This window comes from Amblyomma mixtum, chromosome 1 (assembly GCF_055824585.1).
Source record: "Amblyomma mixtum isolate Tamu chromosome 1, ASM5582458v1, whole genome shotgun sequence".
NCBI classification, from domain to species: domain Eukaryota; kingdom Metazoa; phylum Arthropoda; class Arachnida; order Ixodida; family Ixodidae; genus Amblyomma; species Amblyomma mixtum.
The window spans coordinates 38,629,381-38,646,001 of NC_143012.1; the positions used below are offsets into that span (position 1 = coordinate 38,629,381).

A 16,621-nucleotide genomic window follows, 5' to 3' on the forward strand; every position below is an offset into this window, starting at 1 on the left:
AGACAAATACATCAATACTTCCACTGAAATTCCCATCCCTTCAGGGTACACAGGTGCTCAGAACACCAACATGGACGCCGACATCACGGCAGGAGAAGTCCGCGCCGCCCTCAACCAGATTAAAACCACCGCAGCCGCTGGCGACGACCACATAACCAACAAGATGCTTCGTAACCTCGAAGATCAGTCCGTCGAGGCACTCACGGACCTCTTCAACCAACACTGGCATGAGGGTCGCCTTCCAGACACTTGGAAGCATGCAAAAGTGATTTTCATACCTAAGCCAGGCAAACGACTCGAGCTGGGCAACCTTAGGCCCATCTCGCTCACGTCCTGCCTGGGAAAGGTCATGGAACACGTCATACTCAATAGACTACACACTCACGTAGACCAAGAGGACCTTTTTCCCCCCACTATGATCGGCTTCAGGACCGGCCTCTCCACTCAAGACATTATGTGGCAAATCCAACACGACATCCTCGATCCGAGACCCATCCGAGCTACACGAACTATCCTAAGCCTAGATGTCAGCAAGGCTTTCGACAACGTGTCACATGCTTCCATCCTGGCAAACCTCTCACAAATGAATGTAGGCACTCGCACTTACAACTACATCGCCGACTTTCTTCATAACCGTACAGCAGAACTTCACATTGCAGACCTCCACAGCGAGAAGATCACGCTAGGCACCCGAGGAACACCACAAGGAGCAGTCCTATCTCCGTTCCTTTTCAACACTACAATGAGAGGCCTCCCTCCGCTCCTGGAAGAGATACCTCACATTAAACACTCAATATATGCTGACGACATTACCCTGTGGACCAACTCTGGCTCTGACGGGGAAATCCAAAACTCCCTCCAAACAGCAATCGATAAAGTACACTCCTTTGTACAGGCGAACGGGCTCACATGCTCCTCCACGAAGTCAGAATTACTAGTCATCAGGGACAGACGAGTTCGCTTGCCAGTCCCCGACCCGCAAGAACCTATTGTGCTTGAAGTCGACACACATCCCATACCGCCGGTCCGCACCATCCGCGTTCTGGGTATGTTAATACAGAACAACACGCAAAACTCGGAGGCCATTCAGCGCCTCCGCACCACAGCCAATCAGATCAACGGCCTTATCCGCCGCATCAGCACCCGCCGCAGAGGTATGAAGGAGGATGACCTCTGTCGGCTCACGCAAGCTTTCCTCATTAGCAGGATAGTCTACTCCTACCCCTACTATCACCTCCGCCGGAAGGACGAGGAAGCTGTGAACAGCATTATACGTTCAGCGTACAAAGCGGCACTGGGGCTACCTCAGTACGCCAGCACACAGCACCTCCTCCAACTCGGCATCTACAACACGCTCACAGAACTCATAGAGGCACACAAGACCGCCCAAATCCACCGCCTCTCCCGCACTAAACACGGGCGGCTCATACTTGACCGTCTCAACATCAACCCCATAGGCGACGTCCCCCCCACGACGCCCATTCCGATAGGGGTCTATAGCCGCCTAGTTATAAAACCAATCCCCAAAAACATGCTACCTGGCCGCCATGATACGCGCCGTCAGCTGAAAGCCCAAGCACTAGATGCCACATACCTTGCCGACAAACACGCAATATACGTAGATGCTGCACGGCAAAGTGCACACACATACGTGGCTTGTGCAACCACGCCACAATCTACTCTCGTCACCGCCGCCACAGTAGTAGCTCACTCTCCGACAGCGGCAGAAGAAACCGCCATCGCGCTGGCCATCGCTGACCCACGTACGCGCACAGTCCTAAGCGACTCCAAAAGAGCGATACAAAATTACTCGGCAGGTTTTATCTGCCACCCCGCTGCACGCATCCTTCGCGGCTGCACTCTCGACCATAAGATCAACCTGGTCTGGGTACCCGCCCACGCGGGAAACTCTGGAAACGAAGGGGTCGACCGACTAGCCCGAGGACTAACCAACCGGGCGGCCGGCCCCACGGATCCAGACGCTCTTGCCGAGGCTCCCCAGACCTTTGCCGAAATTACCAACCTCTACAGAGAGATGAGACGCCAGTTCCCGCCTCCACACCCCGATTTGAATCGAGCGCAAGCCAGCTTGCTCCGCAGGTTGCAGACGCACTCCATCCTTAGCCATTCTAGACTTTCACTCATCACAGACGGGGAATATGACCCCGTCTGCCAAAATTGTTACCAGGGAGAAATCGCCACCCAGGCACACATCCTCTGGGGTTGCGCGGGAAATCCGCCCCCTCGAACCTTACTGCCAGCTCCCTCCGAAGAAGGATGGAACCAACTCCTCAAAAGGCCAGACAAGAGCATCCAACTGGCACTCATTTCGTGGGCCCAGGAAGTCGCCCCCACCTGGGGGCCACACCATGCCCACCTGCCCTAAATCCCTCCAATCTATGGCAATAAAGTTGATTCTCTCTCTATATATATATCAGTTGTTTCTCTATGGACGAAGCAAGTCCGTGGAGCCCACGTCTTCGAGAGTGGGTACTCGCCGACGTCAGGCCGAGTCTGATCATCCGGTCGACATTGCCAACCGTGCGAGGGATTTGGCAATCGGTGGGGAGCGTAAACGCGCTAAACGGCCAGCCGAAACCGATGAAGAGCGGCAGCTTCGAAAGCTAAGTAAAGGCGCATAACTGGCCGCCTGGGAGGAGGGAGGATGGCTGCCGGCGATGACGGACGCGTGTTTCTGTGCTCCGCCTAATCCGCTTTCAATCTCTGCAACGTACCTCTGAGTCAAAATCAAGCTAATCTGGCAATGCCCCGAATCTCCGGGAGCTAAACAGACTGATCCCCTTGATCAATTTACCTGGAAGTCCAACATCCGCAGCCCAAATGCGGATGTACAAAAGATCGCCCTAAGCCTGGCGGAGGAGGCTTACTCCAAGACCTTCTCTGCGGTCACGGCGCAGGAGGGCCGGCAAGGGGGAGGCCCTCCCTCGGGCTCAGCCCCTGCCCCGAGGCCCATGTCGGTGTGAATAAAGTCGTCTCTCTCTCCCTCTCTCTCTCTCCCTCTCTCTCTGGCCCCCTGGGACAGTGGACACAGTCGGGCGAAGCTACGTGGCGATAGCGACAGATGTGCGCTGCATACGTTGTAACTCACAACGTTGTGGCAGACACGCGGCACTGCAGCAATAGGCCGCAGCGTACATTGGGTGGGCGTCCTCTCGCGATCAACCATTAATTCAACTTCGAAGGCTTGAAGTGAGGGCAAAAAAATTGGCTGTGGTTGAACTCTGGTGTACCTAAAGGAATGCGAAAGCACGTTGCTTCTTCCTCGCCTCCGTCTGTCTTACCTTTATCCATAGCGAGGCTGTTCACCCGAGTAGAAGCGCACCGGTATATACATCGAGGCATCACCTCCTCTCCCGAAGCCTATTGGATGGATGGATGGATGGATGGATGGATGGATGGATGGATGGATGGATGGATGGATGGATGGATGGATGGATGGATGGATGGATGGATGGATGGATGGATGGATGGATGGATGGATGGATGGATGGATGGATGGATGGATGGATGGATGGATGGATGGATGGATGGATGGATGGATGGATGGATGGATGGATGGATGGATGGATGGATGGATGGATGGATGGATGGATGGATGGATGGATGGATGGATGGACGGACGGACGGACGGACGGACGGACGGACGGACGGACGGACGGACGGACGGACGGACGGACGGACGGACGGACGGACGGACGGACGGACGGACGGACGGACGGACGGACGGACGGACGGACGGACGGACGGACGGACGGACGGACGGACGGACGGACGGACGGACGGACGGACGGACGGACGGACGGACGGACGGATAGGAGCGCCCCCTTTGAAACGTGGCAATTGCCACCATGCTCAGCTTTTCTTTCTTTACTATTTTTTTTGTTTACTGTGTTGGCAATTCTCATTAAGATTCGCCATCATCTTTACCTACGGTTTCCTACAATTCTAACTTTATGCCATCTCTGCTTTTCAGCCACCAATCCACCAATCGCTTTTTGCTAACTTCCACTACTGATCTATTTACATGACCATTGTTATCTTTAAACCCTAGGGCCTCAGGAAGAGTGACTGTGCCTGCATCGACATCCGGATGGATACCATCACATTTGATTATGAGGTGTTCAATTGTTTCCAAAGATCTACCACACACTGCACATGTGTCATCTTCGTTAAATTTCTTTTTGTAGCTGCGCGTTCTAAGACACCCTGACCTAGCTTCAAAAAGTAGGGCACTGCCTCTTGAGTTATCATAGAAAAATTCTTTCCTGATCTGCCTTTTCCAGTATCGATATAGTTCTACGCTATGATTCTTTTCCATTGTATTCATCCAATTTTTAACTTCAGCGTTTTTAACCTGTCGTTTAATGCTCTTTCTTTCTCCGTCCTCATGACCTGCATACTTGCTGGTTAGTTTTCTAGTTCTTTTCCGCCACTGTGAGTCAACGCTCTTTCTGTGTAAATATTTAAATACCTTAGCTGCCCACCTGTTATCGTCAATTTCCTCAGGCGTTCTTCATATAGTATCTTACTCTTAGCTTCCGGTGCTTCGAGAGAAGCAAGAGGGAGGAGCTAACGCCCTCTATCGCGCTGCTAGGCGACGGCGAGGGAGTGGAGCTAGCGCGCGCTGTAGCGTTGCTGAGCAACGGCGCACCATCTGTTAGGCGCGGCGGCGGCTCAAGGTCAGCGTAGCTACAGCGCGACGGCGGCCACCCGAGGTATCGCTTTGGCTATCGGAGTGTTGCTTTCGCAACAAAACAGATTTATTACAATGCGGCGACAAATAAAACCAGCGGGTGTGTTAGTTTGTTCATTCTTAGTAAATATAAAGATAGAACCAAGGAAAGACCGGAGTGCGGTTAGATGGAGTATAGCGTCCGTCCTGTCCTTTGCCTCTCAGTGTGTTCGTCTTTTTTTAGCCCTATAAAATAATACCGTTATTATAAATCTCTTTAAGAAGTTCAGCCCCTGGCCATCACTCCGTGAATATTCGAGACAACCGTGTTTCAAATCTCAGCATTTCTGCACATTTGCAGATCGGCCCTGTTCTCGCTGGTGTTACCAATCGCAAGAGATCGTGTGCTCAGTGTTGTACTAGGGATGGTGCATTGTAGTTTTATACGGCAGAACGCAGAAGTGCGCGTTGGTAGAGTGTATAGGTCGTTATCAGGTTCGAAGTGAGGGCAAAAAGAAGCAAATGCTCAAAACACTTTTGTTTCGTTTCTTCCAAAGTGAATCGTCGCAGGTGCACAAATCTTTAGTTTTGCTTGACAGACAAGGCGCACTCGCGTGTAGAGAAGCGGATATGACGTGTCTTACTTTTAAGCGTCTCCCGCAGTTGATCACGCAGGAGGTAGAAAGTACCCGTCAAAGGCTTGCTCTCTGATATATTGTGGCTTTTTATCCAACCGCCGCAAGCGTACGAGTAGAAATCCTCGCACGGGTCAAAGCATTCGTCGATGGACTCGTTGATAAGCTTGGCTGGATTCAATCAATCAGTAAATCAGTCAGTAAATCAATCAATCAGTAAATCAATCAATCAGTAAATCAATCAGTCAGTAAATCAATCAATCAGTCAATCAATCAATAAAAAAGCGCCTGTTTTTTCTATTTCCGTTCTTAACGAAGTACGCTTCACGTAAAACTTTCCTCACCGCTCTGGTTTCGTCTTAGGCCTATAGACTGATTATATGGAGTCGTCACGGCTCGTTCTGGAAAAACTGGAATGGAAGAATGCCGCGTTCGATTTCACTCGCTTTTAACGAACCATGTGGTGTTGTAATGGCTAAGACAACTGCAGAGGTTTTATATGCGCACTGTGTACAAAATATGGGCGCATTATGAGATATGCCGAAAACACGGCTTCATGTGGGCAAGATTTTGTGTAGTTGCTATGCATTTACATTCTCTTCACATCACTCTACCCGCTGCTACAGAGCCAACGAATAGGCGTCGGGCGGCTGCAGTTAAGAAACTAAGCTTCTTGGACAGGTTATCCCGTTTGGGATAATTCGTATCAGCTCTCAAGTTGCACCGGACGTAATAAAGACATTTGCGTGCGAAAAAAAAATACTGCAGTTCACAGAGGCGATGACATCCAAGTGAAGGAAGACAGATGAAGAGAGCACAAAACAGAATTATTCGCTTTAGTAAACCCACGCGCCGCGTCTTTTAGTTGTTTAGTTCCAAGCTAGGACGCAGATAAACCCAACCTAGACAGTCGAGTCACTTCCACCGAATTTTACATGTTTTGCATATGGCAGCGTATTGCGTTAATATGTTTTTCGAAGCTGAAAACAAAACAAAACAAAACAAAATGACTTAAGGCGCACACAATACTTGTTTCGTTCAATGCTGTTGACGATGATTTCTATGTTTTTTAACCTCAGCACTTACACAGCCAACCTTTAGCGCTTTTCTCGTGGATGTTAGTTGTCAAGTGCGGCCTCGATTGAGGTGTCCGAGCAGAAATCGGCGTAGGGAAGCCGAATGGTTGCCTTTCAGCAAATTATAGGGTGAGGCTGGTTGGTTCATGTGACCAACGGTGAGGAGGGAGGACGCGTCAGACGAATGGACGTAACACGACGACGTCGATTTGTGTTCCCTCTTCTGATTCCTCATCTTCTATCGCTGTTTGTCCCCGGCACATTTGCGGGTATACCGCTAAAACAGGATGCGAAAAAAAAAATGTGGACACTGTTTCTCCATAATTCCGGCATTTCAGAACAAACTTTTTTGCGGAGTTCATTCTTGGGCATCAAGGTGAAGCAGAAGTAAGACACAGCTATCGATAACTGGAACGACACCGAAAGGGATTAAGAAGGGTTCGAATTAAACGGAGCCTTCTTAAAGCATTTAATCTTGGCAGGACCAGAGCGTTAGCCCGAATAAATTGGAAATTTTAAGCTAGACCGAATTAACAAGTGTTCCAGCTAGTGCCCTAGCCTAAGGTGTCCTTGAAGTGTTAACACACCCATCAGTCCTAAGCATTTAGATCGGCTTTCACAGGTACCAATGAGCGCAGTTATGAGTGGTAATAACAGGAGCTTATCTATGAGCTGCAAATCCAAACCTTAAACGGGCATCGAAGACAGTTTGAAGTTGTCGTGTATCGGTACGTTTGCTCGTCCGATTGACAAAGGCGCTACATTTCTTTCAAAACAGTGCGTTTATAAGCTAGAAAGGGTCACAAAATGAAGCACAGATGTCGCCACCATCTTTCGTTTTTGCAAGCGTATTGCGGCGCCTCCAAATAGTTTCGTATTCTTCTGTTTTGTGCGGATCCGTGAGGCTTGGCTACTCGGCCATTCATTTGGAAACTGGGATCACGGGACCCTTTTAGATCTCGACGCCACGAGTTTGTATCGAGTGACAGAACACAGTTCTAAATGCAATTTTCGCAGCTTTTATGACTGGGTAAACATCAACATGAGTACAAAAATCCATAGAATCAGCTTTTACTGAGAGGTATACTGGATAGAGTGGCGTTCAGTGTTCATTAATGTGCAGCGAACAATTAAATGCAGTAGTGAAGCGTGAAATGAAAAAACAATAGACCCGAAAACCTTACCTCGCTGCTGGCACACCTCGGTGTTGCACACTGTATAGTTTCCTAGAAAAAGGCGAAAGAAAAGAAATTTCCCATGAGATATAAGACATTATAACGAATTGTAAATTTTTACCGACGTCATTGCAAATATGGCAGTTAATTTTTTTTAGTGTAGGGGTGGGGACAGGCTACAGCTTCATATCAATGATAATATCTCGGTCCAAGTGGAAGAGTGTCCCAATGCTTTTTTTTTTTGTTTTTCAAATACCGCCTTCCAACTGTGCACGCCACCTATAGTGATCGAAGAGGCGCATAGTCGATTACTTCTATCCCTCTAATGTGACGCCAGGAGAACTGCCACGACATTACTCCCCTGTCTTATGCCACTGCATCCCTTATGACGTCAGTCGCCGTTGGAAAGCCACAGGACGAGTTTGAGCTGCGCTGATGAGGAATTGTACTTTTCTAAATGAGACTATTTCACGGTAGAGCACCGCTAACTGTGTCTCAGGCGTCCTTATGTCACTTCTGCATATTTTCCCGTAGACGAGAGCGGTTTCCAACAGCTCTGACATGTCTGTTCCCATAACAGCATACAGTCACATTGACTTAACGCACACACAGCGTTCATTGCAGTGCCTGCGGAGATCAGAAAAAAAAAACGGAAGATGCAATTCCGCACTCTCTGCTCGGCAGCACTATCGTTGCTTGCGAGGGCGTCTGGTGCTATTATTACACGTGTTTTGTATAAAGGTCCAAAACGGTTCACGCTCCACTTCACGAATTAAAATGCCAACAGCCGTGGTGGTCTATAACAGCTCCCCCCCCCCCCCCCCCCCCCTCCGCTCTCTTGCACCTCATCATCATCATAATCAGTCTGACTACGCCAACTGCAGGGCAAAGGCCTCTCCCATGTCTCTCCAATTAACCCTGTCCTTTGCCATTTGCCGCCACTGTATCCCCGCAAACTTCTTAATCTCATCCGCCCACCTAACTTTCTGTCGCCCCCTGCTACGTTTGCCTTCTCTTGGAATCCACTCCATTACCCTTAAGGACCAGCGGTTATCTTGCCTTCGCATTACATGCCCTGCCCAAGCCCATTTCTTCCTCTTGATTTCGACAAGAATGTCATTAACCCGCGTTTATTCCCTCACCCACTCCGCCCGCTACGGATCTCTTAACGTTACACCTATCATTTTTCTTTCCATAGCTCGCTGCGTTGTCCTTAAGCTGAACCCTCTTTGTTAGCCTCCACGTTTCTTCCCCACAGGTGAGTACCGGTAAGGAACAGCTGTCGTATACTTTTCATTTAAGAGATATTGGTGAACTGCCGTTCATGATCTGGGAGAACCCGCCATATGCGCTCCACCCCATTCTTACTCTTCTAGTTATTTCCCTCTCATGATCCGGCTGAGCGGTCACTATATACCTGCTCTAAATAGAAATATTCGCTTACTACTTCGACCGCCTATTATGCGCTCATTCCTAGCCCCACATGACCACATAAAGTCCATTGCTATCACGCAAGAGCTGTCTGTTGGAGCGAAAACGGACAACGAACAACTGATGACGCACTCAGCGGATGCAGTAAACTCAAGAGAAAGATTTTCATACCAGTTACACTGCAAAACATTTCGGCCTCTTACAGAAACACTCACAGGTAGATTTGCCCACCGAAATAGCTCTTCATGTTCAGTTGTCAGAGGACATATGTGGACGTATACACGTTTCGAGGGCTCATGGAATATGTCGCTTTCTGAGCTTTGCTGAAATGCATTAAGTTAGACGTGCGATAAAAATCGTTGTTCCTGAGAGAAGCATGTAGAGAAGCATGTAGAGAAGCATGGAGTTGCAGACAGAAATAGCTCTACATGTACAGTTGTGCACGTACGCACGTTTCGAGGGCTCATAGAATGTATTTCGCTTTCTGAGCTTTGCTGACGCGCGATAAAAATCGTTGTTCCTGAGAGAAGCATGTAATTACATGGCTGATCTTCCAACCACAGCATAGCCAAGGAAAAAAATAATCATCAGCATAACTTGGTTCGTAAATTTAGTAAAGTGAAAAAAAAAAAAGAACAGTAGCTTGCCTTTTGTATCTCCGTTCTCCACTGGCACTGAAGCTACCAAGGTTGCCCACGTTGATAGGAACGCCACTACGGCGAGGTCTGTGGCCGGCATAGCTTCTAATCAGAATATGGACGAAAAATAAACAAAAGTAAAGTATGAACACGCATAATTACTGCAGAAGTGCGACTACATGCATGTCTTCCTCTTACGGGATAAACTATCATAGCTCTGCGGTGTTTCCTTGAAGTTAATGAGGGCTTTTCGTTCTCCGGAATGCGCGGGCTACTGTAACGCCAGTTTGTAAATATATCTATCTATACATTGAATTGATATTCGTACACAAGGCGAGCTGTAGATGTAATTCACTCAAAGCCAAGTAGCAGGGAGCGGGAAGGACAGCCAGACCAAGCGCAAGTAGGCGTGTCTACACGGCGTCCCTTCATCGTTCTCATCTTCATCTTCCTGGACAACTCAAGCATCTACATCCATACATCTGGTCTGGCGGACTTCACATTCTACCCGCTCTGCTTTAAAATCGAAATGATTGATTATTTTTTGTTGTCCTGTCGCTGCTTCCCTATTACGTCACGACAGCTCGGTCTAAGTTTGTCTGCTGGGGTATTTCCTCCTCTTTGTTCTTCTACTATTAGGCGCAGCAAGAGCAACGTGCGCTCTGCCATTCAATGTTTCCTTTTAGATACGAATTGGCTGCCATCCTAAAATCTTCCTGAATTCCATCTTCTCGCTACTCATGCTCAAAATTCGCCTGTATTCGAAACATTCTAAACATTGTACAGGCGCGGCCATAAGTAAACGGAGCACGCTATTGCGTTCGAAGTGCAATCACGCTTTCTCCTTTGGTAATGAAAAAGCGTTGTTTGCCTACAAGAAAGCCCACCAACCGCCGCTACCAGCATGCGTGCACCACTGCTGGAAATTTCAATTAGGTGACACGTGAAAAATATTCGAAGACAGTTGCGTGCTCCGTTTACTTTTGTCCGCGCCTGTACGTGTAGCCCCATTCCCATTTTCAGTCACCTATCTCACAGCTTCCCTTTCGTTCTTAATTTTAATACACCAATCTGCATTCCTTTACTCTTATTTTCTGTTTCATTATCTGAAAAACGTTTTTCGGCATCTGTCAGCCTCCGCCTCTGTCTTGGCCAATCCTCCGCAGTGGATACGCGACATTAACTCCTTGAGGACATCAACAGCAGCAATACGAGACGCATCCGTCATGGTAAGCTTACTGGCTTAAGGAATGAAGAGGAGCCACCCTGGCGACCTAATGGCGACGGAATAAGCGGCAGGTTGTAGTAGGTAGGCCCTGATAGGACACCCGCTAGATGATGGGATAACACCAACGATATTCTTTGTAGAATTTCGACGGCCCCTACGCTGCTGAGGATGGGATTCAGAGCCAGAATAGTCATCCATTAGAGTAACGTGTAGCGTCTCGGTTTTGTCGTGGCAATGCTTTGGCGACCTTGGATTTCTGAGCTCAAAAAACGGGCCAACTGACGACATTCTTTGGTACGTAACAGAGTAGTTACATTCAGCTTTGGATAGCGCGCGACTCCCATTCGCAACGACGTATTCTACAAAAACATGTTTCTGCTGTGCCAGTGTAACTGTGAGGCCGACGCCACTAGCACCCGTATATACCTCGGTAGGTGCTGTGTGGTCATAGTGCCGGAGTAATGGCAGCCCAATCAAAAGGCGACGCGGGCAGCGAACGCTTCGCATTCGGCAGACCAAGCAGACAGATAAGTGGTGCTCCCAAGAAGCTTTGTCAGGGGCGCAGTGATCCAAGCGAAATTGCGAACGAAGCGCTGAAAATGGGAACACGGAGCTAAGAAGTTTCCAAGTTACTTGATCGAAGTCGGTTTTGGAAACTACACAACAGCATCGAGCTTGATCGTGCCATGGAAATGGCTTCACTTAGAGACAATGTGGGCCAAGGCTGTCAGCTGCTGCCTCCGCATTGGCACTTCTTCGATCCAGCTGCAGGCCGGCGTCGGTCAGTCAAGCCGGAAATTGTTGTACGTGCGTGAGTTTGGTGGGGAAATCGCCGGAAAAAGACAACGATGCTGTCTAGGTAGCAGAGACGTGTGTGCCACATGAGCTTCCGTGAGATGTCTTCAATTATCCATTTGAAAGTGGGTGACGCTTCGCACTGGCCGAATGGTATTACAGTAAGACCGCAAGGCCGTCGGGTAGCTGATGTTGTCTTCTCTCGGTCAGAGGCGTCCATAGGCACCTGCCGGTAGCCAGAACTTAAGTCAAAGGACAGAAAGTACTCTGTGCGTTGGAGACAATAAGAGTGCCGTCGGTACTGGGGAGAGGGTGATTGTCCCTATGCGTAACATTATTGAGGCGGCGCTAATTGACTCATAATCTGATAAAACAATCTTCTTACCAGTGCCAGTTGAGAACACCAACAGCTCTGAGGTGGACGTACGACGCCACGGTTCCGAAAGTTCTCAACTTGCTCACTAATCACGGAGCCGAGAAGATATGGCCCCTGTCGAAAAGGCGCGTGAGAACCGGTTTCAGTGCGATGGGAGACAGTTGACGTGTGGCCTAAAGGCATCTGGACAGTTGCACGCGCTGGGTCGGTGGAAGGTTGTCGTCGGGCAACGGATTAGGCGCGAAAAGTGTGTGCAGAGCGTTCACTGAGGAATTGTAGGCAGTTTCGCCAACATCGAGGTTGGAGAGCAAGTCAGCATCTTCGCAGGACTTCTATGGACATCGAGGACACCCGACGAGAGCGGCAGGTTCTTGCTGCTCACAGAGGGAGCAAACGACGTAAATAAAACGCTGACTGCTGCCGTGGCTTGACACGAGAGAGAAACAAGTGTTCAAGCTTCCGTTGCAACTTCGGCTTCCTCAGCGACGATGAGCTATGCATCCAGGTGGAACGGGTTTCATCTGCAAGTTCGTCACACGGCGCAGAGAATTCCACCTGAGCGCGGGCGCAACCGGTCACGCATTATGTTGCGACAAGAGTTCCAACCCCAGAGGCACGTCATGGGAACAAAACGACAGGACCTTGAACTTAACTATGTTTAAAATGCCGTCAAAAGAGGGCCTGAGCAGCGCATGCAGTCAGAGGCGCAGATCGGTCTTCACTGCCAGTGCGGAGCGAGTTACCGGAAAGTGATGTTGTCATTTTGAGTAAAGAGTGGCCTACTTTAATGAATCACGGAAACCGCGGCAGCCGTGTCGACCAGCGCGTATATTGGCAGTCCTTCGGCGGTGACTTGTATGGCGTTGTGGTGGGAAAGATGACGCCTTGAACTTATAGAAGGCCGGCAGTTCGTGACTACGGAACTGCAGAACTTGGATTTACTCGTCAACGGAGATAGGAAACGGCGCATGGGTGACAGCGAGGAGCAGAGAGGGAGAGGAGAACGACATGTGGCATGCGGACGCTGGGTGCTTGCCCACTCATCAAGAGAGGAGGATGAACAAGATGAGTGCAAGAGATGACTCACCCTCACGAAGGACGGTCTGCAGTCAGAAATCGTCGGATGAATAAACGAAGATAATCGTACAAGTTGCGACCATCTCATTCTGCAAGTTTTCCCTGACATGCACGCGCACAAACACATGCACAAGGACACATGTACACAGACACACACACACAGTCGCGTGCACACAAGAACACACACTCGCACACGCACGCACACAGATCGCATGCTGTGCACTTTCAGGGCAGATTAAAGCACCCCAGGTTCCCGAAATTGATCCGGCACCCTCTCCACTACAGCGTCCCTAATTTCCCTCAAGCTGCTTCGCGCCGTTGGACCCCATAAAACAACACAGCCGCGTCGGCCGAGACTTTTAACGTGGGCGTGGTTAAAAAGCAACGCACTAACCAATCGCAGATGACGTTCAAGTATAAAGTTATGATAGGCACGCTCTTGAAAACTAAGCAATCCCACATAACCGCAGCTCAAGGAAAATTCACATTAGGAAGACACACTCACGGACGAACGTTGCACCCTCGTTTACTGCTAGAAGACACGCTTAATGCAAAGCCTGCGCCTCGGATGCGCGCACAGAACACTGTGAGAGAGACACATGGCAAAGGGAAACTTATACCCGACCGTAAGAAATATTTTGCGGCTGTGGAAAGGTCGAATTGCCAGATATTTACAAGAAAATGGAAGCATCGCTCACGCATTTATTTCCCCCGAAACAAGCACTGAAACAAAAGCGCAAGCGCCGTTTGTCGGAATTCGACCTTTTCTCCGGGGCAAGATGTTCCTTATGGTTGACGTTGGCTCTAGGCTTGCCTTTGACTAATGCCTTTATTACTGTATTATGTTCCCGCATGGGCGGCACAGCGTTTTTGTTTAACATGAAAGCAAGGAAAGCAGCTAAAGAGCATATGATTATCTCTCTAGAGAGGATAGAAAAAAATGAAAAAAGCGCGCATGCGCAAGCGTAGGCCATTTCAAAAGAAAAAAAAGTACGTGAACAAATAGTTGCGGACACGCAAGCCCTGCTTTAAGGGTATGGCGTGAAAGCGTTAAAGGGTTAATGTGAATGGCAGGGGCTGCCATCGGCGGGGCTTGTGAGACCCAGACTGCTCTTACAGGCAACCTTTCGCGACAAGTCATTATAATTTAACTGTCACCAGTCACGGTGGTCAGTTTGCTCACGATCTGGTGGACAAGCTGCGATGACGCCTCAAGGTCAGGTTACCATGATAATTGCTACGGAGTCTTTAGCTAAAGTGATTCTTGTTTCAATCAGTGATAAGTTTACTATCTTGGTGTATAAGTTTACTTGCTGTGTTTTGAGAACAGCGGGATGTACGGTGTGCATTCATTCTAGTTGGATTGCCTTGTGGTTTCATCTAATCTGTGGGATTCAGTTGATTACAGTTGTATTCAGGTACGCTTCAAGATAGCTACCTGTAACAAAATCGGATAGAGCTCAAGAACGAAGTGACGAATGCCTCAAGTTTAGAAGGCTGTGTTGCCAAAGGGCCCGACCAGTTCTCGCGACGTCGCTGTTTAATCTCCTTGAACCTGCTAGCATAACATCGCATAAGCTGGCTGTTGCCAGGTGATTACCGACGGATTAACCGAGGTGTTCAGTTGTATCCGACCGTAGAGAAGGTCGGCCGCTTTCACTGTGTTCACCGTTGAATCTACTCTGACGTCACAGTGTCGTGGCGAAGACTGTGTGTCACTTGGTCGCTCGTTACCATGCATTCCAGAGAAAATTGTCAATGGGCGATAGGATCCTGACGTGCAACCCCGCGGTGGCGTGATGATGAGACACGGACTCAAGGATCTTCATATAAAGGGCCAGTTCGTAGGATTCACGGTGCTATAGTTTATCGGCCCTTGGACCTCTCTCTAATTGCTGCAAATGCTGTGGTGGTACACAAGCCCCCGAAAACAAGAGAGTTTTTTTAAAGCCAGGCACGCAATTTCAAAGAGGCACGAGAAGCGTTCTTTATCGGGAAGGAGGCTGTTCACTGGGGAAAAACACCACCTCTGGAACAAAGAAAGAGATAGATCATCCCAGACATGGCACGCCGGCGGTATTCTATTCATCTCTGTCAAGGTTTATCGATCGGATGTAGATTTGATGATAAAAAAAGAACACCCCTTTTGCGAGGTGAACTCCAGTTGTTAACACAGCGCTTGACCTATGCACTTATCATGTGTCCATTGTCTCTTAGAAACTCTAATAACAAAGCTTCCAATTAGAGCACTTCAAAACGCGCTCCTCTCCATTCTAATGACGCTTTTATGCCGAAGAAGCTCCCCTTTTAACTCACATTCCACGTTTTTAACCGCTACTGAAAACTCTCCATGAAACATCAGTGCTCAATGCTCTTGGTATCCTGCTGCTGCGGACAAAGTCGAGGGATTGAATCCCAGCCACGGCGGCCGCATTTCCATGGTGACAAAATGTAAATACGCTCATGTGATGTGCGATATGAGCGTAGCCCGATAACGAACACCATTTGGCCGAAATACATCCGAACCCTTCATTACGATTATCCTCATAACCACGGTTTCACGCCGGAACTTTAAATCCCGCAAACTAAACCAATTATCGCTGAAATACGTGGTATACATTGTGTTATAGCGAACAATTTCAAAGGTTTCCAATGAAAGGCTTTTTGCTAAGTGGGGAATCATCTTAGTAGTAAGCTGGTTATAAACTAATGTTTAATAAATAACTTTTAAACTACTAAAATTAGGCGCCTGATTTCAATTAGAGATTTGTAGCCTGTTGTTAGTAATAGCCACATCAGTTTATAGAATTTCAAAAACGGGATTATTTGCCCCGCCGCGGTGGCTCAGTGGTTACGGCGCTCGGCTGCTGGCCCGAAAGACGCGGGTTCGATTCCGGCCGCGGCAGCTGAATTTCGATGGAGGCGAAATTCTTGAGGCCCGTGTACTGTGCGATGTCAGTGCACGTTAAAGAACCCCAGGTGGTCGAAATTTCCGGAGACCTCCACTACGGCGTCCCTCATAGCCTGAGTTGCTTTGGAATGTTAAACCCCAATAAACCAAACCAAACCGAAAACGGGATTACCCTCGACGCTGTGGCTTGACAAAATTTGGCTACAACGTGACAAAATACATGCACTTTCGAAATCATGCAGGCACAGCAACCTTTCCAGTGCACGTAACAAGTCGGAAAAGATAAACTTTGTCCACCCATAGCGCGAAGGGTGTTTTCGAAATTCAGAAAACTGATATAGGTATCGCTGACGATGGGTTACAAATCTCTAATTGCAACTATACGCTTAAATCTACTAGTCAAGAAGTTAAAGGTGCAGTGAAGAGGAATCTGAACTAGTCTTTTTGCCGCGGGAACTCGATCTACACGTTCTGAGCATTCTTAGAAACTTCGATTTATTGCCCTGTGTGGCTGATTTTCCTAATTAAATCGAATAAATGTCCGGCTCCCGCCTTTTTCTTTAATTCTCCCTCGTACGGTGGGCGG

The 16,621-nt window shown here is 48.7% G+C and overlaps 1 protein-coding gene across 1 annotated transcript in view; it reads right to left on the bottom strand.

The window, feature by feature from the left end:
- LOC149366075 (membrane metallo-endopeptidase-like 1) overlaps positions 1 to 13,738 on the bottom strand; it is a 51,726-nt gene extending 37,988 nt beyond the window's left edge. Inside the window, exons 1-4 of the mRNA XM_089548276.1 lie at positions 13,630 to 13,738; positions 9,658 to 9,753; positions 7,589 to 7,630; positions 5,338 to 5,499 (exon numbers count right to left, since the gene is read on the bottom strand). Of these exons, the coding sequence (XP_089404402.1) occupies positions 5,338 to 5,499; positions 7,589 to 7,630; positions 9,658 to 9,748 (295 nt within the window). The 5' untranslated portion in view covers positions 9,749 to 9,753; positions 13,630 to 13,738. The remainder of the gene's footprint in view (positions 1 to 5,337; positions 5,500 to 7,588; positions 7,631 to 9,657; positions 9,754 to 13,629) is intronic.
- Between the last annotated feature and the right edge of the window lie 2,883 nt (positions 13,739 to 16,621).